Here is a 25359-nt window from a genome sequence, read left to right as displayed (position 1 = left end):
CTTAATCTGCAATTCATGGTTGCTAGCTCTAATCAGATGTACTACCTAGGCTTATAAGAGAAGACAAACTTTTTATGCCAACGAACACCAATAACTAGAACTAATTTGACAGACTATAAACCAATGTGATACACATGCTCTCTATCTATACAGTAAAAGTGTTGCTTACGTTAGATACTAGACCTACAGTCTAACTCTAAGTGCATTAAGTCTAACAAGCTATATCTTACAATACACTTTAAGTAAAGCTGACTATGTAACCGCATTCATTCCAATATTGTTGCAGAGATGTTTCCTTTTACCAAGATAACAATTTCAACAATTCACTTAGCTCAGTAAGTCAGTATAACGAAACTCTGGAACTATTATGACCATGACACCTGAAATGTTTGTGCTTAGTAAATATGCAAGTTTCATAATACAGAGAGACAATAAATATATTTACATTTGAAGCACAGACAAGATTTATTGCATCCGCAACCAATACAAAATCAAAACAAGCCCAAGTCTCCCTCAACAAATACCGCACAATTCAGGTGCACTCATTGATTAACACGACCTTTGGAGGAATAATTACACCCCATAAGAGATAATGTCACTTGGAGCCTATTTTAAGACTTCTCCAAGCTAAATGTAACACACTAGACCCTTTCACAATAAACAAGCAAACAAACAAACAAAAACAGAACAACAAAGATACCCTCATATGTCTAAACGTCAGTGGAGCCAAAATATAATGGTTGAGCTTGGTTGCTTGCTAAAATATATTGGTTGAAAACAACAAAAAGGTGTATTCAGTGTCACTGCAGACGGTTACACTGGAAGGCTGGCAGATTCATCCTACAACCTGCATTCAACGTTGTACTGAACACAGAAAACACAGTACTATGGGTCAAAGACGTGACGCTCATTTTTTTGTGAACATGAGGATGAAATACATTTAAAAGTGTTAAAGTTTGAGAATAATCTATCAAATCACTTTGAAACATAATTTTCTTCAAGACCAAATTCTAAAAGTTCTGGTTTTATCCATTTTGGTGAGAATATTAAGAAAATAATGGTAAAATTGTCAATGTGGTGTAACCCTTAAAATGTAGTACCAAGTAATAAAACTTGCTAAAAAATTGTGAAACTCTCTTCAAAATAGCCTCTGATATACTTTGGCATACTCTTACACTTGCACTTTTTAAAACTTAATAAAAGTTATGTAACATCATTGTTCGGAATATTTAAATTAATATGGGGAATCATGTCTGCCAAGTCAACCTCTTAAATGTCAAGTGGTGTAACCACATTTTAGGAGCCATTTTGTAAATATTGTGCCAGAAGATCATGTCACAGAGAAGACCCCTAAAGAACCTAACTGCTACATGTCAAGGTTAGTACTTTCTCTAAAATGTGCATTTTTCAAGCATGGTCAGGTGACATGTCAAGTGGTATGACCTCAGTTAAAATATAAATAAACCACAATAATCAAAGTGACTATATTAAATGTAAAATATGTTTTTAAATATTCACACCAATGTTAAGTGTTGACAAAGTCATCCTAAATAATGCCTGCAGATTTTGGTTTTAAATTGAAATGTCAAATGGTGTAACCGGTTACACCATTTGACATCTTCCTGTTTGAGGCCATTTTGATCAATTTAGGGCTGTAGAAGCAGTATGGTCATTTGGTGTAACCGATTAATGTCAATTGGCGTAACCAGTATTTTCCACAAAAATCTCATATTGTACAAAAAACTTAATATGGATGATACTTAAGTATTCCACTACACTGTTATAATGTGTTTTAAAACCATTTTTACCCAAATGGGCATGGAATATGCAGAAAACTTTAATGTTTACAACATAATGTCTTGCTCAGTACAATAAAACATCAATTTAATCTGAATTTTTAAAATAAATATAATAAAAAAAAATGTCAAGTGATATTTGAAAATCAATTACTTGTTTTCATGACTACACGTACATAAAATCTAGGAGGATGAAATATTAAATATTTGTACTTGTGTAATGGTTACACCATTTGACAATAAACAGGGCCATTAGTTCCGTATTTGGTGAAAAATGGTAGAAAAGTCATATCAAATACTATGAAACCAACAGAAATGCAAAATATACATTCTAACAGTCCTTGGGCATGTTGTTTTAACAGGTTTAAAACATATTTTTTAATTGGCATCTTGCCAATCCTTATTTGTCACTGACTATACAGATTTTGTTCTCAGATATCAGTCTGTGAGGCCCCTCAACAACATATGCGCACTCGGCCACTGCACTGCAGAGCAAGCACACTCTCGCAGTTCGTTCACGAAACGCATTCTATTTATTAGTGTGCTTGCCCGAAGGGAAGCACAGTATTGTTATCGTCAAGTTTTCTTTATTAGTGTGCTTGCCCGAAGGGAAGCACAGTATTGTTATCGTCAAGTTTTCTTTATTTATTCTCCCCGTTTTTCTTGCAGCTAACTACTCCTCGCCCGATTGAGATAGAGACGCCATTCAAACACCAAAACGTCCGGCCCGATCCGGTGCAACCTGCTATGACTTTTCGTGGCGGTACTCCTTGCCACTCCTTTTTTATTCCTCTTTTTCATCACCTTTTTCTCTCATTGACTAACATGGTGGAAGGTTGAGCCATTGTGACGTCACCCACTCTGAGATAGGAGAAGGCGAAGCTCTCTTAAATGCCATAAAAATCATGCTAATCGAAAACCACCATCAAGGTTTATACCTCTTAAATGCCATAAAAATCATGTAAATCGAAAACCACCATAAAGCTTTATATCATGATACAGTAGTAGTAATAGCTAGCGAGTTGTTTACGTTCACAACCCACAGACAGTTCAAAAGGCCCGACAACAGTCACCAAAGAAAAAAGTTGTCTGTACCAACTCAAGAAAACACCTGAACGAGTGGTTAGATAGAGAGTGCAAAATATTAAAACGAATGTAGTGGCAATTACAGGTGTAGCTATTTAATTCCGATTGTTAACCTTTCCGGCTGTCTGTATTTTCTAACCAGCAGCAGACGTAAAGGAAAGGGAATTAACGGTTATTAACCCTGAAGTTAAAAACATGTTATCTATTTTGCCAAAGGAGCATTTTACTCCCTGCCATCTCGGAATGAAATAGCTACACAATACACACGCTATGCTTTAATAAAACTCACGTTTTATGAGACACCAACAGAGGCACAACAGAAGTCTTACCATTGAAGATCTTTTTGCACGCCGGTTTAACCATGTTGTTGTGGAGAACGAGAGTTGAATCAATCATATTTCAATAAAACTTCACACTCCTTACAGTGGACATATCCAACAGCCTAATTAGAATCTGCATTGTCTACTAAGCAGAAATATTCCGTAAAGAATGCTCCGAGTCAACAGATGATGTTCCAAACTCTTTACTGCTTATGGTGTCCACCACGGAGGGAGCGAGTTCGCCTGAAGTCACTGGCTATCTTATATCTACCTACCCAATAAAAGTAACTTGTTCCAGCTAATTCTTTGAAACACAAGCTATATTATTTGTTACATATGACTCACTTTCCCGCTGCAAAGAATGTAACTTTGTAGCCTCTGATATCATTACCTCAGCTCAAGACTTCATCACATAATAAGTAATTTCGTCAATATGTCAGCACCAAAAAGATCGCCAATTTTCAGCCTTGAAGAAACTATAATGATGTGTACCAACGATAACTCACATGAGTTAGGACATGGATTTTCCATGTTGGATGACATAGATGTAAGTGCCTGGTAAACTAATAATTTTCAATTAATACACACTGAAGGTGTGTCAGCTAGCTTGGATAGCTAGCTAATCAATTTCGATTGAAGCTTCACGTTAGCCTCGGTAAACGTTTAGCTAGCTCACGTTAGCTAACTATGAGGTAGCATATCCTAGCTAAATTATACTAGCTAGCTCGTAAACTCATTGCAGTATTGACTATAGGACAGGCTATGCACAACATTAATCCAGCAAAAAAATAAATGAATATGTGACTGGTTGGAATAGCCTTGTCTATTTGGGCAAATCGTTAGCCTCGGTAAACTTTTAGCTAGCTAACGTTAGCTAACTATGAGGTAGCTAACGTTAGCTAAATTATACAAGCTATCGAAAGATTAGATTAGATTAGATTCAACTTTATTGTCATTGTACAGAGTACAAGTACTGACACAACGAAATGCAGTTTAGCATCTAACCAGTAAGTGCAAAATAGCAATAAAAGTGCAGAGTATGTGCAAAAGTAGTGTGGACATAAGTGAATAAATATGATATGTACAATAAGAGTTAAATATGACACAGATTTGTAGTATAAACAGAATTGAATAGCAGCAATTGAGGTAAGAGTGAGGTATGATAAGTATATAAAGTGCAGGTGAAAGTAAACTGGTGGTAACAAGTGAAATCAAGTGAATGAGGTAGAAAAGTAAAATCAATACAGGTAATGGAGTAAAGTGGATTCAGTATTAAAAAGGCAATATGGTTCAAATGTTCAGTGGCTGGAGGAGGGTGTGTGGCAGTCAAGCCAGGTTTAGGGGGGGGGGGGGAGGAGAGTGAGGTATAGTACCCTCATATGTCTAAACGTCAGTGGAGCCAAAATATAATGGTTGAGCTTGGTTGCTTGCTAAAATATATTGGTTGAAAACAAAAAGGTGTATTCAGTGTCACTGCGGAAGGCTGGCAGATTCATCCTACAACCTGCATTCAACGTTGTACTGAACACAGAAAACACAGTACTATACAGATTTTGTTCTCAGATATCAGTCTGTGAGGCCCCTCAACAACATATGCGCACTAGGCCACTGCAGTTGCTTGTGCTTGATGGCCGCAACAGAGCAAGCACACTCTCGCAGTTCGTTCACGAAACGCATTCTAGTTAGTGTGCTTGCCCGAAGGGAAGCACAGTATTGTTATCGTCAAGTTTTCTTTATTAGTGTGCTTGCCCGAAGGGAAGCACAGTATTGTTATCGTCAAGTTTTCTTTATTTATTACAGTGCATGAAATGCCCTGTATTGTTATTCCTAGGCTTCTTCTTCTTCTTCTTCTTATTACAGTGCATGAAATGCCCTGTATTGTTATTCCTAGGCTTCTTCTTCTTATTCTTGTTACCTTTTTCTGCGATTAATTCAGCCCGAACCACTTAACGTAGAAACTTCATTCAAACTTTGTCGCGTAGGTCTTGTAAACGACACTTATGCTATGTATTTTTCACTTTTCTAAACTTTATACTTTTTAAGATATTAAAGAAAAACGAATATAAATTTCTCCCATTGACTTACATTGGGCCATTATGACATCATAATAGGGTCTTTAAACTGGCTTGCACCTGTGCTTTACTCTGCCGTGCTAAGGCAAAAGACCGTAACTTCAAGTTTGGTCAAAAATGAGTTTTTGACGTATTTGTAAAATATCAGCAGTAATTAAACAAATGTACTGATATTAAATGTACTACTAACATGCCATTATCAAATTAAAGCCAGTGACATCAGTATTTTGGTTGATTTCACGATGTATAGGCTACCGACAGTTAGCATACCAAGCTAGGTAGCATTACCATTAGAATTGCATGGCAGATATGCTAAGCTATCGGGCTATTCCCCCACCCAGTGCCTGTGGCTAGTCCGAAAAAGGTGCATCTAAATCGGGTAACTTCGCTTGGCGAGCGGGGGCATGTGGAGGGGGAAAATGGGCCTCATTCTCTATCGTTCTCTCTCTCTCTCTCTCTCACACACACACACACACACACACACACACACACACAAACACACACACACACACACACCCCCCAATGGACTGACATAGATGTTTTATGTGTTTCATGTGACAATTCAAGTTCATTGTTTTATGTGCTTAATGTGATAATTCAATGGTGTGTGTGTGTGTGTGTGTGTGTGTGTGTGATAATCATTGTATTGGTAATTGTGATAAATGAAATAGTATTACTACTGATTAATTAATAGGGTCATTATTCCATTGTTATCATACCACTGAGCTTTAACATAGAAGTTACTGCCTTCTGCCTTAGTATGCTTCACTGACACCTGTGCCAAATCCAAAGAACCTCTTCTCTCTCTGTCCCTCTCAATTTAACTGTAACTAGGAACATTAAGACACCATCCATTCTCTATTTTTTTTTCTCTCCATCTTTCTCTCTGTCAACTTTCTCTCACACTCAATCTCTCTTCTTCACTCCATTTTTATCTCCTTTTTTCAATATTTTCACTCTCTCTTTATCTCTTCATCCAGAGCCACTCTTGTTCACTCTTCTTTCCTTCTTCCACTCTTCTTTCCTTTCTTATTTTCTTCTTCCATTTTTCTTTCCTTCTTCCACTCTTCTTGCCTTTCTTTTTTCCTTCATCCACTCTTCTTTCCTTCTTCCACTTTTCTTTCCTTTCTTCACTCTTCTTTCCTTCTTACACTCTTCTTTCCTTTCTTCTTTCCTTCTTTCACTCTTCTTTCTTTCCTTATTTCCTTCTTCCACTCTTCTTTCCTTCCTTCACTCTTCTTTCCTTTCTTCTTTCATTATTTCACTCTTCTTTCTTTTCTTCTTTCCTTCTTCCACTCTTCTTTCCTTTCTTCACTCTTCTTTCTTTTCTTCTTTCCTTCTTTCACTCTTCTTTCCTTTCTTCTTTCCCTCTTCCACTCTTCTCTCCTTTCTTCACTCTTCTTTCCTTTTGTCTTTCCTTCTTCCACTCTTCTTGCCTTTCTTTTTTCCTTCATCCACTCTTCTTTCCTTCTTCCACTTTTCTTTCCTTTCTTCACTCTTCTTTCCTTCTTACACTCTTCTTTCCTTTCTTCTTTCCTTCTTTCACTCTTCTTTCTTTTCTTCTTCCTTTCTTAACCTTTGCATTTCATGCACTGGTATTTCCTTCAGGAAATGCATTTTCTAGTTCTTGTTACCTTTTTCTGCGATTAATTCAGCCCGAACCGCTTAACGTTGAAACTTCATTCAAACTTTGTCGCGTAGGTCTTGTAAAGGACACTTATGCTATGTATTTTTCACTTTTCTAAACTTTATACTTTTTAAGATATTAAATAAAAACGAATCGAAATTTTCCCATTGACTTACATTGGGCCATTATGACATCATAATAGGGTCTTTAAACTGGCTTGCACCTGTGCTTCACTGACAGCTGCGCCAAATCAAAGGAACCTCTTCTCTGTCCCTCTCAATTTAACTGTAACTAGGAACATTAAGACACCTTCCATTCTCTACTTTTTTTCTCTCCATCTCTCCATCTTTCTCTCTATCCCTCTCAGTCTACTTTCTCTCACACTCAATCTCTCTTCTTCACTCCATTTTTATCTCCTTTTTTCAATATTTTCACTCTCTTTTTCTCTTCTTTCCTTCTTCCACTCTTCTTTCCTTTCTTATTTTCTTCTTCCATTTTTCTTTCCTTTTTCCACTCTTCTTGCCTTTCTTTTTTCCTTCATCCACTCTTCTTTCCTTCTTCCACTTTTCTTTCCTTTCTTCACTCTTCTTTCCTTCTTACACTCTTCTTTCCTTTATTCTTTCCTTCTTTCACTCTTCTTTCTTTTCTTATTTCCTTCTTCCACTCTTCTTTCCTTCCTTCACTCTTCTTTCCTTTCTTCTTTCATTATTTCACTCTTCTTTCTTTTCTTCTTTCCTTCTTCCACTCTTCTATACTTTCTTCACTCTTCTTTCTTTTCTTCTTTCCTTCTTTCACTCTTCTTTCCTTTCTTCTTTCCTTCTTCCACTCTTCTCTCCTTTCTTCACTCTTCTTTCCTTTTGTCTTTCCTTCTTCCACTCTTCTTTCCTTTCTTCTTTCCTTCTTTCACTCTTCTTTCTTTTCTTCTTCCTTTCTTAACCTTTGCATTTCATGCACTGGTATTTCCTTCAGGAAATGCATTTTCTAGTTTATTAGTGTGCTTGCCCGAAGGGAAGCACAGTATTGTTATCGTCAAGTTTTCTTTATTTATTCCGTACGTTTTTCTTGCAGCTAACTACTCCTCGCCCGATTGAGCTAGAGACGCCATTCAAACACCAAAACGTCCGGCCCGATCCGGTGCAAGCTGCTATGACTTTTCGTGGCGATACTCTTTGCCACTCCTTTTTTATCCCTCTTTTTCATCCCCTTTTTCTCTCATTGACTAACATGGGGAAGGTTGAGCCATTGTGACGTCACCCACTAAGGCGAAGCTCTGTATTCTCCTGTAACGGCAGTTGACGGCCAGCGACGACCAGCATACAATCATGGATATAAACACTAGAAATGCTGTTGCTGAACTTCATCTACACACCTGATTTAATTCTTTAAGCCTTATTGGACATATTTGTATCTTAAAAGCTATATATATATTTGTATTTAACTATTTTGAGAAATGATAACGTTATTACGTGATGTGCCTTCGCTGCAGAACAGGATGGTATAAGAGAAAGAGAGCGGAGATTCTCCTAACTAGCTGGCTAATGTAGCCATCCCATTTAAGCTATTCATATTACCGCTAAGCTATTTGTGACATTGGTAATTATACAGTATAATTTGTTACATTTCACTCTCAATTTTTCCCGCTACAAACTGCTTAGTATTCCACTTTGTAGCCTTCTCTAATCACTCGATTACCTCAGCCAGCCAGATTGGCAAAATGACAGCACCGAGAGGTCCACGTATGTTTACCCTGGAGAGAGCAGTAGTGCTTTGCCAAATTGAGCCAGAGATTTTCGAGTCGAATGACAACGAAACTAATGTAAGTTGTAAAATGAATGTTGATGGATAACAACCTAAATCTGAGCCATAGTTGCCAACTCTGGCATCTACAACATTTCTGATTAGCTAATAGCCTACACATAGCCTCTTACTCTATAAAACATTAAAGCAAATATGGCGATTATTATTTACCTTATTTGCTGGTAACCATAGAAGATCGTGAAGTAGGCCTACTAGTGATTTGAGTCCAAGCCCATATGTATTGTAGATGAGGTAATCCACTTGGTGCTAACAAGCACATCAAAACTCCAGTCAAAACGATGGTCCGTCGACAACGCAGATTTCGCTAATATGTTTATCCTACTTGTAACTTGTTGGTTGCTAGAAAGCTCTCTGAACATATGACCGGTCTTACTATACTGTTAGTACACAGAGTATTCCTATTTTATGGACTGCATGGCTTATGAACAAAGCTCATGTTAAGTGACATTTCTAGTAACGTAATCTTGGAATGTGGCCTGGCTCACGTCGCTGTCATTCTTCCACACTGTCAGTGGACGAGCGTTGGCTCACTGTAGATTCACTTTGTTTGCGTTATTTCAGTGTAGTATTTATCTATATATTTAATTTTGCAATTAGGCTATATAGGCTGTCAAAAAGGTGTTGTATCGCTATGGCAGGGTTACATGAAGTAAATATGAATGTAATAGACTACTTTGTGCTACTGAATAATGCAGCTGAGATAATAAAGTCTTTGGAAGATGTTTTGTGTCATGTCTATAGGTTTATGTCTGTAAATGTGAAATGGTTAGTGTTAGGCCTACATCTCATGGCATTTCAATATATTTCTAGTTTAGTGAGCTACACTTTAGATATTTTCTGAGAGTCTTCGAGTTTAGCTGCCCCCTCCTTATATGGATAAAACATATAACAAGCCAGACATCACTGTTGAGAGAGAACTGCATTAAGTCTAACATATAGGCCTATCTTACAATAAACTTTAAGTAAAGCTGGCTATGTAACCGCATTCATTCCAATATTGTTGCAGAGATGTTTCCTTTTACCAAGATAACAATTTCAACAATTCACTTAGCTCAGTAAGTCAGTATAACGAAACTCTGGAACTATTAGGCTATGACCAAATGTAACACACTAGACCCTTTGACAATAAACAAGCAAACAAACAAACAAAAACAGAACAACAAAGATACCCTCATATGTCTAAACGTCAGTGGAGCCAAAATATAATGGTTGAGCTTGGTTGCTTGCTAAAATATATTGGAAGAAGGCCCCACTACACTGATTGAGTAGATGTAAATACATGTTAATTCATTGGCACTTGTTCTCTCTGTCACAGAGCAAGCACACTCTCGCAGTTCGTTCACGAAACGCATTCTAGTTTATTTATTTATTCCGTACGTTTTTCTTGCAGCTAACTACTCCTCGCCCGATTGAGCTAGAGACGCCATTCAAACACCAAAACGTCCGGCCCGATCCGGTGCAAGCTGCTATGACTTTTCGTGGCGGTACCCCTTGCCAGTCCTTTTTTATTCCTCTTTTTCATCCCCTTTTTTCTCCATAGACTTGCATGGCAGAGCTCCCTGCCATTATGACATCATAATAGGGTCATTAAACTGGCTTGCAGCTGTGCTTCTCACTGACACCTCCGCTCGCCAAATCCAAGGAACCGCATTTTGTCTGTCCCTCTCAATTCAACTTTGAAAAAGAATAAGAGGAACCGTATTTCTCTGTCCCTCTCAATTCAACTTTGAGAAAGAATAAGAGTAACTACAGTTTCTAACCTAGCTACCGTATTTCCACTTCGTTAATGTGAGTTGAATGGCAGCATTTTCAGTGTACTGACTGAAATTTTAATGGAAACTGATAGTTAGCCGTAGCAGCTAACATATAAATTAACGTTACGTTAACGTTGGAGACGACATTTTCCGTAATTCAAGTTGTGAAGTAAACCTTTGAAGTAATTCATGAATTTAGTTGTGTGGATATAGTGACCTAAGGCTTGTATTCCCACTACGGTAACGTTAGCTGTGTTAAGCAGAGCTATCCTAGCTGTGTTAAGCAGCTGTAACATCTGAGTACGGGGCTAAAGGCTAACTAACACTACGTAACGGGAGTATCCATTGGCAGTTTCAGCTAGCCGTAACGGGGGATCATTTTCCTTAATTCAAGTTGTTAAGTAAACCTGTGAAGTAATTCATGAATTTAGTTGTGTGGTCAAGTGAGCTAAGGCTTGTATTCCTACTACGGTAACGTGAGCTATCCTAGCTGTGCGGGGCTATGCAAAGGTTGCTTATACTGAAAGAATGGTTAACTTGTTGTGGCCGATAGCGTGAGTTAACATTAACCCGTGTCCTGGGAGTAATGATTCATGAGAGACCTTGAATCATTAGGTTAACTGAAAAACGTTTGAGGATGTAGCTGTTGTAGTGTGCTCAGTTTTCGAAAACTAGACAGAAACTAAGAAGGATAACTATGACTAAATGTGACTAAAACTAATATGCACTGAATCTAAAATAGCTGCTGAATCTAAAATAGCTGCCAAAATGAACACTGAGATGTATTCATTTTGGCAGCTATTTTAGATTCAGTCTTAAGACAAAAATGCATATTAGTTTTAGTCACATTTAGTCATAGTTATCCTTCTTAGTTTCAGAAGAGGTTTTTCATGGTTGCTAGCTCTAATCAGATGTACTATAGGCTTATAAGAGAAGACTAACTTTTTATGCCAACGAACACCAATAACTAGAACTAATTTGACAGACTATAAACCAATGTGATACACGTGCTCTCTAGCTATACAGTAAAAGTGTTGCTTACGTTTGATACTAGACCTACAGTCTAACTCTAACTGCATTAAGTCTAACATATAGGCCTATCTTACAATAAACTTTAAGTAAAGCTGGCTATGTAACCGCATTCATTCCAATATTGTTACAGAGATATTTCCTTTTACCAAGATAGCAATTTCAACAATTCACTTAGCTCAGTAAGTCAGTATAACGAAACTCTGAGATACCCTCATATGTCTAAACGTCAGTGGAGCCAAAATATAATGGTTCAGCTTGGTGGCTTGCTAAAATATATTGGAAGAAGGCCCCACTACACTGATTGAGTAGATGTAAATACATGTTAGTTCATAGGCACTTGTTCTCTCTGTCACAGAGCAAGCACACTCTCGCAGTTCGTTCACGAAACGCATTCTAGTTTATTTATTCTCCCCGTTTTTCTTGCAGCTAACTACTCCTCGCCCGATTGAGATAGAGACGCCGTTCAAACACCGAATCGTCCGGCCCGATCCGGTGCAACCTGCTATGACTTTTCGTGGCGGTACTCCTTGCCACTCCTTTTTTATTCCTCTTTTTCCATCACCTTTTTTCTCCATAGACTTGCATGGCAGAACTTTGAGGCATTATGACATCATAATAGGCTCATTAAACTGGCTTGCACCTGTGATTCACTGACAACTCTCACTGACACCTGCGCACGGCTCCTCTTCTCTCTCTGTCCCTCTCCATTCAACTGTATAACTAGGAATATTAAGAGACACCTTCCATACCAGGGCTCTACTCACTCATGCATACTCACTCATGTTTACTCACTCGTGCATACTCACTCATGCATACTCAATCATGCATACTCACTCATGCATACTCACTCATGTTTACTCACTCATGCGTACTCACTCATGTTTACTCACTCATGCATACTCACTCATGTTTACTCACTCATGCATACTCACTCATGTTTACTCACTCATGCATACTCACTCATGTTTACTCACTCATGCATACCCACTCATGTTTACTCACTCATGCATACTCACTCATGCATACTCACTCATGTTTACTCACTCGTGCATACTCACTCATGTTTACTCACTCATGCATACTCACTCATGCATACTCACTCATGTTTACTCACTCATGCACACTCACTCATGCATACTCACTCATGCATACTCACTAATGTTTACTCACTCATGCATACTCACTCATGCATACTCACTCGTGTATACTCACTCATGCATACTCACTCATGCATACTCACTCATGCATACTCACTCATGCATACTCATTTGTGCATGCTCATCCAGCAGGGAGAGCTGGAGAGCTGACACCTGCCCCAATTCCAAGGCACTTGTTCTCTCGGTCATGGCCGCAACAGAGCAAGCACACTCTCGCAGTTCGTTCACGAAAGGCATTCTAGTTTCTTTCTGCCTCCGGCCTCGGTGGCTACTGCCGAACATCACCTTACCTACCCCACTAGCACCCTTACTATATTGCTTAAGTATTTCCTTTTGCATGAGATGCTAGTATTAAAAATGTTCCACCCATTTGTATCAATGCCATTTTTGCACCAAAAAAAAGATTCACAGGGAACATTAAAGGAACAATGTGTAACACAACAGTCCAAAAGAGAGAGTTGTCCCCCGCCCCCCAAACTCGAAGCTCACACGGGTTGCAAGGTTGAGAACACTTAACCTAAATGAATGAGCGCAACATGAGTCCTACACTGTATGTTGATCAGCTTATGTATACGTCTTCCATGTATTTATTGTTTGAACATTATTAACCAGATGATGATTTTTTTTTAGTAGCCTACTGTTCTGCCTTGTGGCAGCCTGATGCAGATCCCTCATAGCTACAACCTACATACACAGAACCTTTACATCGTTTCACTAAAATATCTATCTGGCAGTCGAATGTTTGACCATATCCATTGATTCAGTCAGAAAATTGAATAAACTTCTCTAAAACGGGCAAATGGCTTCTATTGGATGAGATAGATAAATAGCTAGTAGCTAGGGATGGATATGTTTCTCGATTTAAACATCAATATTCTTTCAACATATTGAGTGAATTGAAGTCAATTTAGAGTCAAACCAGCGAGTTGGCAAGAGTCTTGAAGGACATTAATGTCACTGTATGTCCAGTCAGTCACTGATTCATCAGTACTGGAGCTGAACTGTTTGTGTTGTAGGTATGGATTGAGTTACTTTCTTTTTGTGTGCGGGATCCTTAAAGTCTGTTCAGCCACCCACCTATGCCTTTGGCAGACGTTCTACCAAGAAGACTTAAAAAATTGTTGCGCCTCACTCTTTCAGCACCCCAACTTTCATTTTTTTTTCTAAGTGAATTATGTCTAATGTCTCTTCATCACCTTTACTCTGCCATCAATCCCTGGAGTCCAGGGAGGATTTATCTCCCTGCCTGCTCTGAGAACAAACGTGTGTCTCATCCAGCAGTATTAATTATGACAGCCATTTTAAATTTAGTCAAAGGGTGATTCTCATTTCCTTTATTTGACAATCCTCCCTTCCTTTCCTACTTTCTAGCTCCTCCCTCTTATAAAGACATGAAGGAAACACGGAAGGAATCCAACGAGGATGGACAAAATCAAGGAACAGACATACATGAGAAATGAGATGTGCTTGCTCACTCCTGTTTCACTTTTAAGAGATGGAGATGTCAACTACTGGTGACACAGCAGCATCACCTCTTGTATATTAAGCCAAATGCAAACAAATTGACAAGGTCTCCATTTAAATCCATTAGGCTAAATGTGTTAATACATGAATCCTAACCTAAATACAGTGCAGCAGCACATGAAAATGTTTTCTTGGTTTGACTGATCATGTATTCTCGTCCTTAAACCACTGCACCTTATCTTATATTGTTGGCTGACAGATGTGAAGAAAAGGGAGAGGAATTTCCTCCCTAGGCCAAATGTCATGCAGTCCAATAGAAAACACTTCCACAAAGCGTGCCCCTCCACCTCCTCTCCTAAATGGCACCGTAATCTATCAGACAACTTCTCAGCTTGTTCTGCAGGCTTAAGTGCATAATCACGCTGTGGGTTTGTTGACGTAATGTGATGGCAGTGCTGGCAACCTGAGAGGAACAGGGTAAGTAATTGAAATTCACCAGGGCAGTTCTGCTTGCCTAAATCACATTTTGTGCTATTGACCCATAAACGAATTAAAGGATTTATCTTCATTATCATTGTTTGTTTTGTTGTAGGGTGTTACTGTAGTAAAACTGTGCACATTATGCAACAAGCAGCTTCAAGACAACTTTGTGCTAGCCTGTTTTCATTCCCGTAATGTATATAATTGCCACCAATGACATTGTTTTCTGTTTCACTGCTCTGCTTACCCCTGTAATAGTATCCTTGTGAGCACACAGCATACTCACCAAGGTGTTCTACAATTCTTGAATGCTCTTCCCCCATCGTTGGTGTTTAAACTCCTCAGAGGGGGATATACTGTAAACCCTGTTTTTTACTCCCAAACGAAAAAATGTAAATAAATAACAGCACGTGGAGGCCCCTAGGTAGCTACTGGGCCACTTCTAGGTCGCCAATGACACGGGCCAGCCCTGGTCACCTGACATTTCTCACTCATGGACGAGAGTTAACAGAAGTGCTGGACTACAGTGACATAATAAAAGAATACTGTTTGAATTGTCATTTTATGTCTTCTTACGTCGTGTAACATGCTGAACAAAACAACACAAACAGGTAGGAGAGATAACTTTTAAAGATTCACTGATGTCCATAAAATACACAACAAGCTTCGTAACTAGCTTGATTAGCCCATGAATAAGGTTCACTTTAATGAACCTAGGCTACTTTTGAATTTTAAATCAGGAAAAATGGTGCACGCTGTTGACGGGCCTTTCTCTCTCTCTCTCTCTCTCTCTCAACCATCTGTCTCCAGGGAGTTTCGTTTCACAGATTTTTCTGACCCATCTATCTCCCTCACACTTTCTCTCTCTCACACACACACCCACCCACACACACACACACATACAGAGAGAGAGAGAGAGAGAGAGACGAAGTGGCTCATCGCTTCGTTTAACAGAAAATTGTGTGTAGAAAAGTCCACCCATTTTAAAATCTTTGGCCTCGCCACTGGCATGAGCCTGACAGAGCCATCAACACTAAATCCATCTTGCTACCGCCACCTGTCTCATGCCTATAGCACAAATGCCTATAGCACAAATGCCTAGACCACAATGGGCTCTGGTCAGTTGCTCAGATGGAACAAGTGGTGGAGCAATCAAACCAAACATGGGTCTTATAATGCACTACATGCTCCCCATGTGAACAACAGCCGCTGAGTGTACTTAAGTCCTTTTCATGAACTGCTCTGCAGTTTGACCTGCAGTGTAGAATTCATGGGTATTTTGCCCTGTTGTTTTCAATCACTTCATTGGATGCTCCCTAAGCTTTAGAGAAAATAATGCTGAGGAACGTTACATAACAAGATCGCAGCTGATTCAGGGATCTGACCCTGGTGTGACACAGATCCCTTTTTAGACTTGGCTGATATCTGGGTATAGTATTTAAGCAGAATGAATGGACAAGAACAAGGGATTATCAGGGAAGAATTGCACACTTTTTATAGTATGCACACGTATAAATTAACATTTTAATAATGACAGTGTCACATAGAAAGTGCTGTTTATCTCATCTTGCATCCTGCAAGTTAGAGAAGGACTTTGGTAGGGGTAAAGCAGCCCTAAACATTCCACACCAGATTACAAGAGGATTACCCAGTGGAGGACAACATAAAATATTGTACAAATAAAACAACATAAATATATAACCTTAACCTATTTCACATATCTTGTACAAACAATACATTGTCATTCAAATAGCGGGCTTGGTGTATTGGAAGATTTTCTGCAGCTTGCAAGAAGGCTAGAGTAAATCTTTACTGTTCATGGATGATATTGACAAGCCAGCCAGCCTGTCAGAGTACAGCATAGTTGTAGGACTCTCCGTATCCCGCCTCCCTCATGTAACTCTCAATGTCCAGTAGCTCAGGCACCCGAAGCACTGTGGTAGCATTCGCACTCCTATCCCCTGATTGGAGCTTTCTTTGAACTTCGGCCAATGAGGCACGGTCTTGTAGGCTCCACTGGCAGCAGGCCTTTATGATGGTGTAGCTGTGGAGGTGAAAAGGTTGACATGGTTATAATTACTCATTTGAGGCAGTATGACACTTTGAATAAACATCTAACAGGCAACTTCCCAGGGGTGGATCTACAAGGTGGCAGAGCTTGCCACCCTAATCCAAAATCCTCCAGACAACTCAAACTTGAAATCCTAGTAAATGCAGTTGAGAACCATAGTGACTAAACTGCAACAAACTTCAAAACAGACGACCGAATGAAAGGTTTCCCTGTGGATACAAGCATCAATAACTCAAAAGTGTGAGAGCAGCCAATAGCGTGTGTGCAACCTACGTTCAAGTATCTATGCCAACATTGCTACGTCCTAAGCACTTCTTGCTGGCAGCCTGTGTATGTAGATCGAAACTCTCTACTGTAAGCTATTTTGCATCAAGTTCAAAATATAAAAATAAAGTAAGGAAAATGTAGTGGACTGAAAACCTTGTTGTGAAACTAGCAAGGACACACAAATAATTCCTCCTACTGCACCAATCCATCAAGAGCCACACAATATGTGAGTGCGTGGGAGGTGGACAGAGTGAGATGGAGGAGATGACAGAAGGTGAGAGGGAGGAGGAGATAGTCAGATGGGCAAGGAAGGAGCAAAGTGAAGGAAGGGGAGAGGAGACAAGGTTATGTGCCCTCAAGAGCTCACCTGTGCTAGAGATAGGTGTAGCCTATTTTATTCTTTATGTTTTCTGATAACCCTAAAATATTAATGTTGCCTCTCTGTGGCCTGTGCCCCCTCATAACCCTGTCTGTCCTCTGTGTGTGTGTGTGTGTGTGTGTGTGTGTGTGTGTGTGTGTGTGTGTGTGTGTGTGTTGAGTTGGCCATTGATTACAGTCAGGCAAAACTCTTCTCAGCCTTAGCAAGTCCCTGAGGTTTTGTTGGTTTGGGGAGAGTAGTAACACCTCTTATACCCAGCTGATTAGGTTGTTCCCCTGATATGCAATACACTCCGTCAACTATTACACTGCACCTGAGGCCTCCCGTTTCTTCATCTCTGGAGAAAGTCTAACAACACTACAATTCATACTTATTCAATACTCTACCACCTTTAACTTTCTCTATTAGCAGTAAGGCATAAATCATATAAAATTACTGTACACATCTAAAGGTCAAATATTGTAATAGAAATGTTGGTTCAAATCTGTTGCCCTAACATAATTAAAACCTCCTTATTTCACAAAGTGCAGGGAGGTGTGTATAACAATGCCACCCTGGGGAAATTCTTCACCACCCCAAAAAAGAAACTCAGATCTGCCACTGCTTCTCTCACAGGCAACACGGTTACTCAAAACTGTGACTGCTATTATCACTCATATCGTATTTATCTTCAGACTACGTCTAAGGACAATACAGAAGCTTTGGGGTGTGCACAAGATTAAGTGGCTTACAGTGAATTTGAACACTGCACTGGTTTCCTGAGGGTTTTGCCTCTCTGAAGTTGCTGAAGGAGTTCAACAGACAGGATCCTTGGGAAAGGGGCGTCACCTGAGGAAGAGAAGAGGCTTGAGTAAAGGTTCAGGGAATATATATATATATAATACTGATACACAGATATCAAAGGCCACTTCATAAAATTCCGAAAACTTTTATTGCTCTTAACATTGCTTTAAAAAAATTGCAGCTTCTCTTGCAGCTTAACCACCCCCACTCCTATATGTGAAATGTCAACTGATCCACGAAAGGTCACATAGAAATAGTTAATTAAGTTTATTTAAATGTTAATTAAACTCATTTGTAAACTTGCCCAATGGTATTGACAAATTACACACTTACCAAGGGTGACCATTTCATATAAAAGAATGCCGAAGGACCAGCTGCAAGGACAGGCGAAATAATACATTAAGTAAAAAAAAAGATTGTCAAACTGTCAAGACTGCCAGACTTGTTTGTCAGAATGCCATGTCACATTTGTATAATCTGATACTGGTCATGAAATGATGGTATTTGAATTAGGGTCTGCGATGTACTATACGCCTGCATACTGCCCATCAAGCATAGTAACAGAAGCACAACATTATTATTTTTTTATTGCATTGGAGCTAAACTATCAGCAGGGTCAGAGTGTTGGGTTACCACAGTTGCAAGAGTATCTGTGCTATCGTGTTCAATCCAGAGGCACTTACATGTCACTGCTTTGGGTGACAGGCCTCCTGGCCAATACCTCTGGAGCCTGCCACTTCTTTAACTCCATATCCTCCAATGGGCCGGGAGTAGTGGGCTGGGACATCCTCCGGTAGGCGGGACCTAACCCCCACAGCTTGGCTGTGAGGTCTCGGCCAACCAGCACACTCCTGGCTCCGATGTTGCCATGGATACAGTTTTTGCTGTGCAAGTATTCCTTCATGGTAAAGAGAAGAGAAGGAGTATTGACATTATTAAAGTGACTGCAGATTTCTAAACTAATTAAACATTTGACAGGTTCGTCATGCTTAACAGCTATGCAGAGATGTTAGGCCTCATGAATTGTTCATCAAAGCGAGAAAACTCACCAGGGCAGAAGCTATTTGTCCACCCATGGTGAATATGTGCTTCTCTGTGATGTCACATGGTGGTCCTTCTGTTGGCTGATCCTGTGGTTCCACATAAAGCACCAAAAGCAAAGGATTCTCATGAATGATGCAGTGATCACCCAGTGCAACAAAGCACAAAGAACTTCCCTTATAGTAATCCCATGTATTCACCTCTAAGAGGTCTCTAAACAGTATAAATAATAATAATAATTGACAGGTTTTAATGGCACACACGACACACTGGAACAAACACGTGAATATATGTTAGCGAAACAGGACACACACTCGCAGACGCAGGCCTGAGGTCGCAGTGAATTCATCCTCTGCCTTTTCCCATCCTGAAAGGTCCCTCCTCCAGGACCCCCCAGGGGCAGTGGGCAGCGTGTGATGGACATGTGTTCTGTTCTTTTTGCATGTTTTCTGTTGGGGTTCTTAGTGGAGGAAACCCCTTGTGAACACGGGGAGAACATGCAAACTCCACACAGAAAGCCCGGGAGATAGCCCACCTGAGCACTAAAGGTCTGGGCAGGACCTGCCCCCCAGGACCAACAGCACCCCATGCGGGTACCTTCTTACTGTGAGGCGGCAGTGCAAGCACCTGAGCCACCGTGCCACATAAACAGAAATCCAACAGAGATGCATCATGTAACACCTTGCTGTAAAACCATTGAGAGGGCAGCTTCCAAACAGAGTTCCTGTCAACGAACAATCTCCTCGATCCAAACCAGTCTGGATTCAAAAGCGGTCACTCCACGGAAACAGCCCTGTTGTCTGTGACGGAGGCCTTAAAAACAGCTAGAGCAGCAGCTCAATCCTCAGCTCTCGTCCTCCTTGACTTATCAGCTGCGTTTGATACAGTCAACGCCTGCATCCTTCTGTCCACACTGTCAAGTATGGCCAAGGCGCACTCCTGGTTTAAATCGTACCTCACTGGGCGCTCATTCAAGGTGTCATGGCAAGGTCATCTGTCTGTACCTCACCGCCTCACCACTGGGGTGCCCCAACATTATTAACACCATACGTTCTCTGGCCATAACACTTACCCTATACATTGCATGCATACTTTGTATATAACATAGATTGTAGGTTCCACCTGTCGACACCTCCAGAGGAAGCCCAGCAGGTCTCTGTTCTCCAGCTCCTCAATCACAGTGATGAGGGGCGTGTGTCTGAAAACCACGCCCATCAGGCCGGGCAGTAAGGGGTGTGGCCCCAGCTCAGACAGGAAGTTGGCGAAACCCTGGAAAGCCTGACGCTCACTCACATCCGCAGTTTCTGCTCAGCAACAAAAAAAAAGATTGATTGATTTTTGGGTTGATCTGTTAACTTGTTACTTACTATGTGTAATCCTCAATGACGGAACATGAAACATGGGGAAAGACATTTTTTAAAGAAATAAAACAATGCTTATTTATCTACATGAAATGATTGAAGAGAAACTGTTTATTTAAACCTTTGCATTTCATAAATGGAAAATAACCAACTGAGGGACTGTATTTCACTCCTCACAGGCCAATCCCTCACCTTTGAGCACTCTGAGAATGACGTCTTTGCGGTCCACTCTGGCGCGGTAGAGGGTGACGACATTGTCCACCTTCATAGAGAAGGAAAGGGGCAGTGGCCTGACCACCTGGAAAGTGCCGTGCTGCCACTCAGTGGGCGACTGCGGTACTGCATGGCCCGCAATGGGGGTGCTTTGCCTCAGGGGGAGGACCTCATGCTCCAACGGGTTTAATTCGGGAGGAGCTGAGGACACAGAGAAGGGGAGAGGAAGAGAGAGAAGGAGGCAGCGAGAGAGTAGTCAAAATTGAATTCCTGTACAGTCCCTTGGAACAAAACTGCCTCAGGATAAGTGTTGTACATTACCAGAGAAGAACCATGAAATAATGGAAGAATAGGAGGTATATCTCCTGAGTACTGCAGTAATTCATTTTACACACGTATACACACATACTTACAAACAGACCTTGATTAACTTGTCCACCTACCATCAATCCCTTGCAAGTGCTGTCTGTCCTGTCTGTGAGTTGATCTGCGTGGCCGGCTTTGTTGGTCACTGTGAGGATGGCTATGCTGATGATCGTGAGTGGACCTCCGAGTCTGGCTGTGTTGATGACCATCTCTGGATATGTGTGTAGATGTGTTATGGTGTACACTAACGGTCGTGGGTAAGCTTGAGGTGGGTTTCTTTGAGCAGCAGTGTGCAATTAGCAGGCCAAGAAGAATAATGAGAAATATCGACAGGAGAAAGGCTGGCACTACTATGAGCTCCAACTGGAAGACTCTAACCACTAGATAGAAAGACAGACAGACAGACAGACAGACAGACAGACAGACAGACAAAAAAGATTACTCCAGTAGATGCAGTCCAGACCACTGCAGTAAGATAAATACTTCTCCCTCACTGACACCCTTTCACCACTAGGGGGTAATACAAAAACCTGTTATCTGCTGATGGTACCCTCTGATTAGTGAAGAACGCTCAGTAGTCACTGACGAGCATCAGTGTTTACTGTGTGATTTTAGAATATTTATTTTTCTCTTAAACGTGCCAAAAAATTAAATATACATATACTTGATATATTCCAGCTGGTTATAACATGTACATGTAACATGTTTTTTGCTATGTCATTTTGCAGATGCTTTTTTCTTTGTGTATCTCCTTGCGCCACAGATTTCTCATCATTATCTTTATTAAATAATCTCTTTGAGACACTTATCTCCAATGACTATCATAGCAGTCAGTCATTTTATCAAGGTCTGATATTCATCTTCCATGACATAAACACCAAACATTGCCAGCAAATTTACAGGTGTCCTATTTTGAGAGAATGATTCTCAGGTGTGACTCACACACTCGAATTATATTTTCAAAAGGATCGAAACTACTGGCTGGATGTTCTGCCACACCTCTTGGACCAAAGACGGAAGTCGGCATGACACAGCTGATATTGACATAACTGCATCAATGTCCTTTGAAACCGCAAAATCTTGTTCCGGCTCATTCATGACAGCCGGCAATTGCCTCGTTGATCAAATGTGTGACAAAAGCAAAAGCAAAGGAAAAGTGTAGGTATGAGGAGTGATGCAAGTACAGCTTGAATAAATTACATTATAAGACAAACGTACCTCTGAGGTTTTACCGACAGACGCTCTTCATTTTGGTCATTGTACTAAACATGCCAAAAAAATATACTCTATTCAGAGGAATTGTGGAGCAGAATTGAGGTAAAATATAGGCTAGTTCATTCTGAGGACGAAAGCCCATAGCACACACAGGTTTTAGAGCAATACTGCAAGGCTATCGTCCCGTTTGTAGAAACAAATGTTTTTTGTTCTCGCGGCTTGAGCCCTCAGGCCATTAGCCAAAGGGTGAGGTCCAGGCTTCTGAACTCGTCTGCCCTGAAAGTCATACTGATGATAATGGACAAAAATAGGGACGTCACTGTTTATAAGAAAAGAAAGGCTTAGAGAGAGGTAAGGGGGAAGGAATGTCAGTATGAAGGCATGGCTCTCTTACCACATAAGGTATCTCCAGGTTCACACTGGTTGTCTGGGTCAGTGTTGTTTGACATCCTGAGGAAACAATAAGAGTATCACCATCACTATCACCAGTCAGCTGATTTATAGACTGAAACAGGAGAAATGTCTAAGGCCATGTCCTCTGTGCACTGCTAGAAAAAAACAGATTATATGAAACTCTCTTGACACATGCTTGTGTCTCAGGAGGAGATGGTAGCAAACAGTAGGCTATTATTGATAATTTTCCAAATTGTTATCCTTTTAAAGGCGCCCGAGGCAACATTAGAGGCTTGAGACTCGAAAAATAAACGTTCAATTTCTAGTCTTTTTTACACGTAGCAAGTTTCAATAACTCCACACCAATACATATCGACATTCAAGGAACAAAGATGAGACGTCGTTGTGTGGTGAGAACTGATAGAAATTAGAAAATCGGGCTGCCAGCGCCGCCGGTGGGGAGAGGCCATTTTTTTTTTTTCTTGCGGCTAGTTTTAGCGCTCTTTTTAACGCCCAAAGTATCAAATAATGATGCAAATGTGCTAATATGGTGAAGTAAATGTCAATATCATAAAGATTGTGTTATCCAGAATATTTCCATTTTGATGCCCTAATGTTGCTTTGGGAGCCTTTAATGTATACTGGACGTCTACTATAATGGCTTTTACCATTCAGAGTAGGGTTTTGTTCAAAAAAGACCAAAAACTCTATGGCAGGGCGTTTATGTTGGACAGTTCCTTGTCCAACAAAAACGCCCTGCTATAGAGTTTCTGGTCCAAAAAAAGACAGCTTACCATAGAGTTCTAGATCAGCACTACCTACACTAGTATTATTTCAAACCTTTAAGCATGCTGGGGAGAAGGATATTTTTTTTTTTAAAGAAATACTACCCTTCCAGTCTATTCCATCATCATATTTGGTGCCCTTGGTTTTGTGCTCCAGAACATTTTTCACAATCTAGCACTGGTTATGGTTACATTTTAGCAATACGTTGGCTTTTCCTCAATATAATCAATGTTTTCATGCTGTCATTTTCACATAGGCATGAGTATCACTCACATAAAAAACACTCACACACACACACACACACACTCACACTCACACACAGAGGGGGAGAAAGACAGAAGGATTTTTGTTAGTTTGAAAAATGTATTATTTTGCCTTGACTTATAATTCAAATCCACAGTTCAGATGGGGCCATTGACCTTCTCATATTATCAATGCACAAAGAAGAGCGACGGCCCCATCCATATCTGTGATCTACTGACTTTCTGAATGATTTGATTATCAAATATGGTTGCTGTTTGAAAAGTCCCTCGTTACTTTGCATCACTTAGTGACAAATTGAACATGGTATATCTGGAGATGATAGCCACAAGATACACTACACATCTCCTGTGCAACATAGTAGTGGTAGCAGTAGTAGTAGCCATCATGTTTCAAATCTTATTGTTGCACGTAATAAGGAGTGTGTGTGTGTGTGTTTGTGTGTGAGTGTGTCCAGTATAATGTCACTGAACCTGTTTGTCAGCATTTCTCTCATACTCTATGCAGGTGACACAGTTAGTTGGGGAAGTACATGTTTTTGACTATACACACTGTTTACAAAAATAAGAAAACATTTTCAGTGGAAAAACATGTAACCTTTTAGTTTAGTTTGTCTGTTATTAATTAAACATCTGATAAAAAATATGAAATACTTTGCATCTCAAACTTCTACCTAACTAGGCATGTATACATCTTCCCTCATGTAGGTTTTCATTTTATGCTTCTGTTTAATTTATTTGAACACAGTTGAAACCACTGTCATAGCCTACAGATATTTTACATTTAAAATGCTGGTTATGATCTAATTTCTCCCACTTTCTCATATACATTACAGATCTATGCTGTCAGTTCACCAAACTCTTTTTTGGTGACTTACAGTGAAGTCAGGGTACATATGAGTATTTGAATGCTTTGAGAATTAAAACCGAAAGGCTGGTGTGGACTGTGCTACTGACCATTACATAACTTAATTATACGTACAGGTGAACTATTGCACAATGCCTTGTCTTCATGGTTGTAAAGGTTACAACTCGATCAACAAAAGAGACAAACTCACGTCTCATGCTTTCGTGTGAAGTCTGAATCCTTGAGATGTTTGTCTGAAAGTGAGAATTAAATCCAGCGAGAATTTCAAATAATTTTTTCCCTTCATCATGTCTGCTAGCATCACTCTGTCATTCCTGCCTGGTTATAATAAGGCATATCCTGGGTTTAATTTGTCTTGGTACTTCTGCTAAGATTCCACACTCTTCCGCTGTCTGTCAATCTTATGTGTTAATGTCAACTGTTCCTCGTATCTGTAGGCCATCACCCACGTACGACATCACTGTAGGCCCCGCCCCCTCTGTGTGCTTCCTCTCCCACTCATGTCACTGTGCATTTGTGTTTGCCTGTGTGTTAACTGTGCATCTGTCATTGAAACAGTCCGTGTGTCATCAATTGCATTTTGGACTGGAGATAGAGTTGCTTAGCGGCACACTGCCCATGTCATACACTTTCCATTATCTGCACTGTGTGAGTTTGTGTATGACAGAGAGAGAGAGAAATAGCGAGAGAGAGAGTGCCCTCTTATGTTACTCTAATTATGTTATTGTGTGTTGTTATGTTAATCCTGTG

The 25359-nt window shown here is 40.1% G+C and overlaps 1 protein-coding gene across 1 annotated transcript; it reads right to left on the bottom strand.

The window, feature by feature from the left end:
* Positions 1–16454: 16454 nt before the first annotated feature.
* styk1a (serine/threonine/tyrosine kinase 1a) lies at positions 16455–24806 on the bottom strand (the record flags this gene model as incomplete). Its single annotated transcript, XM_080836307.1, has 10 exons — positions 16455–16650; positions 18055–18151; positions 18440–18480; positions 18790–19004; positions 19156–19236; positions 20270–20451; positions 20701–20922; positions 21165–21249; positions 22697–22752; positions 24800–24806. 10 exons carry the CDS (start codon positions 24804–24806, stop codon positions 16455–16457), a joined length of 1182 nt encoding a protein of 393 aa, XP_080692433.1.
* Between the last annotated feature and the right edge of the window lie 553 nt (positions 24807–25359).

This window comes from Sprattus sprattus (assembly GCF_963457725.1).
Source record: "Sprattus sprattus genome assembly, chromosome: 4".
Taxonomy (NCBI): Eukaryota; Metazoa; Chordata; class Actinopteri; order Clupeiformes; family Clupeidae; genus Sprattus; species Sprattus sprattus.
The sequence above is the reverse complement of the archived record's forward strand: the minus strand, read 5'-3'. Positions and strand labels throughout refer to the sequence as shown.